At 38.7% G+C, this 3,202-nt stretch overlaps 1 protein-coding gene across 1 annotated transcript; it reads left to right on the top strand.

Annotated features, from left to right (window-relative positions):
- Positions 954-2,783, top strand: LOC107645790 (peroxygenase). Its single transcript, XM_016349906.2, has 6 exons — positions 954-1,245; positions 1,392-1,541; positions 1,814-1,899; positions 1,983-2,077; positions 2,168-2,293; positions 2,384-2,783. The coding sequence occupies exons 1-6, from the start codon at positions 1,125-1,127 to the stop codon at positions 2,541-2,543; spliced, it is 738 nt and encodes a 245-aa protein (XP_016205392.1). The 5' UTR covers positions 954-1,124; the 3' UTR covers positions 2,544-2,783.

Here is a 3,202-nt window from a genome sequence, read left to right as displayed (position 1 = left end):
GGTGAGGATAGTGCTTGAGCAACCGTGGCAGATTCAGTCTCTATGAGGTCCAGTAAAGAACTCTGGAGTTGAAGATGATACGCTTTTGGCTTGAAGATACCTGCGTGTGACCTAGTGATCATGGGGTGTGTCCGAGTGGGTGTTGACTGATCATTTGTCTCAGTTAACCCTGCATCAGAACAAGAGAAAAACACAGCAGTAGAAGAGCAAATATCTGTATTATTAGATAATGAACAAGAATCAACATTAGTAGTATTGGTTGTGTGCTCTAAGGTGTGAGATTCGAAAGGGGGAGTTGGTGAGGGTGCACTAGCTGCTGGGTTGGAACAGGATGGGTGTGAAGGAAAGGGAATGGTGCTGGATTGAGGCTGCTGTGCTGTGAGCTGAAAGGCAGGGGCTGTTGGGTGTGGAGCAAGTCTAAAGAACTGGGTTGATGTGGTGTGGGGCTGATGTGGTACAGCACAGGTAGGGCTTTGGTCATTAGTAAAGTTTGAAAATAGGACAGGGAATGGAAATTCAGTCTCGTCAAATATTACATGTCTGGAGATCAGGATTTTACTTCTTCACTACTACCCTAATCATGGCTACATACACACATTCATCTATATAGGATTGCGTAAAATTCAATAAATTACAACTAACCGCAAAGTCAATTGTCCCACATAATGCGAAATTTCGTTCTCGTTTACACTGTAATTGAAATACGTGTAAAGTCATCTCGTTCACAGTATAAACGAGATAAGACAAGGTGACATATTTCGATAATAATTTTTAAAATTATTTAATTCAATAATTAATATATTTATTTTATTTATTAAAATAAAAAATCCTTGCTTCTCCTAGCGACGCCTCTTTAATAAGAATCGGACCAAATTAATGTAATGTTTAGATCAAGAGTGCGTGTCAAATCAAGAACAGTCGAGAGTGTGGAAGGACCAACCACACAAGTCCCTAAGAATCTGTTGCTATTTCTGTGTCCCCACACTTTGATTTTATTGTTTGTGTCATCACTTTGCCTTCTTTCCTTTCCTATTTTTGAGCATCTGACAACTGCCACCGCCACACTCCAAACGAAGAAAGAAAGTAACTTCCTTCTCTCCTTCCAGAGAAGAACACTCTCCACAATGGCAACAACACCGGAACAATCCCAATCCCATGAAGCCATGGCAACGGTGGCCGAAAAGGCACCGGTAACGGCTGAAAGGAAGGTTCCTATGGACTTGGAAACTAAGCTCCCCAAACCCTGTAATCTCTATTTTTCTTTCAAGTTCATTTCTTTTTCACTTGAAATGAGATTATAGAGTAGGAAACTTTAATGGGGTTTGATCTTTTTTTTTTTTTTTTTTTTTTTTTTGCAATAATCTTATTGATTGGATCATGTTTTTGTCCAGATATGCCAAGAGCACTGGTTGCACCTGACACACAGAATGTGAATGGGACATGGGGTCACAAGCATAACAACATGTCCGTGCTTCAACAACATGCTACCTTCTTTGATCTTGACAAGGATGGCATCATCTATCCATGGGAGACTTACAGAGGTACTTACTCTCAACCCTTCTCTATTCTTTCTATTTCATAACAGATTAATAGTCTTACTGCGATTTCTTCATGTTAAGCTAACACACGTTCCTCTGTTATTATTGGATTGGATTGTATTGGGTGTGATACTCGTCCCATGTGAATCTCACACTGTACACTATGCTATCAATACACAAAACATTTCTCTTATTGTGTTGCACGCCTCCTTGACTATTCCTGCTTTTGGGGTTTTTGGATTGTAGCTTTGATTATTGTTTTGATAATGTTGCAGGGTTACGCAAAATAGGCTTTAATGTTATTGCTTCCTTCGTGATTGCGATTATTATTCATATAGCTCTCAGTTATCTTACACTTCCGGTGAGACACTTTCAACATATGTTACCTTAGTATAATTACCACTCCAACTTACTTGCACATGTTGTGACTTGTATGTAACACAGACATGGCTACCTTCACCTTTCTTCCCAATTTACATAGAAAACATACACAAGGCCAAACATGGTAGTGATACAGGCACCTACGACACAGAGGGAAGGTAATTAAGTGTGGTTAAGATTTAAGATTAATAATATAAACCTCTTATTGCCTGGTGACATAAGATGGTACGGCCAAAACTATTTTTCAGATTCGTTCCTGCAAATTTGGAAATCATGTTTAGCAAGTATGCACAGACAGAGCCTGATAAATTGACGTTAAGAGAGATGTGGCACATGACACAAGCAAACGCTGTTGCATATGACGTATTTGGCTGGTCCTCTCTTCTCACACCCTCTCATTTTAGTTCTACACAAGTATCCCTCAATTAGAAAAAGTGGGTGAATGAAACCTTTTGCTACTGCAGGGCTGCGGCAAAATTTGAGTGGAGTGTATTGTATCTGCTAGCAAGAGATGAAGAAGGCTTTCTAGCAAAAGAAGCTGTGAGACGGTGCTTTGATGGCAGCTTATTCGACTACTGTGCTAAAAAGCGTAGTGGTAATAATCATACAGGAAAGATGGCTTGACACTCTCTCTAGCCTCTTGTAAAGGTCCAATTACCTCATAATAAGGACATATGTGTGCATGTTTACAATTTAGGTAGAGTAAATGTGGTGTTACTTTTGAAATAATCTATCTTGAGTTCTGACTTCTTAGGCGTAAGGTCTTCTATTTGCGTGTTTGATTTCAGGTGTGGCGTGTATATGATATTCATACACTTTTGAGATATCAAATCCAAATACAACTTTAGGTCTACTAAAACTAAACCAGAGAGGATGCATATTAATTAATTTTAGAATTGACTGCAATATTGTTCTAGTTCTAGACCGAATAAAGCCTGCAGTTCTTGTTCAACAAAATGAGTGTGGCTACCGGTCGGGGCAGCATTCAAGCTAAATGAACAAATTTCATTACCTTCCTGTTTTAATTTCCCCCTTTCAGAAATAAAACATATTTTGGGTAAAATAGTTGCAGCTACTGAACTTTTGATTCCATTTTGGGCAAGAGAGAAGGGAAATCAAATCTATGGCTGTCATTAAATGTTAACATATAGTGGCAACTAGCTGACAAATTAATTACGTTTGATTTGTTGTGGAAAAATGCTGACAAACTTTATGTTATCAGAGTCTTTATACAGAGATCTTAGTTTTTTTGTTTGGAATAAACTAGCCTTCTGCCCGGAAAA

This window comes from Arachis ipaensis, chromosome B06 (genome assembly GCF_000816755.2).
Source record: "Arachis ipaensis cultivar K30076 chromosome B06, Araip1.1, whole genome shotgun sequence".
Classification (NCBI taxonomy): domain Eukaryota; kingdom Viridiplantae; phylum Streptophyta; class Magnoliopsida; order Fabales; family Fabaceae; genus Arachis; species Arachis ipaensis.
Note: the sequence above shows the minus strand (reverse complement) of the source record. Positions and strands in the feature narration are given on the sequence as shown.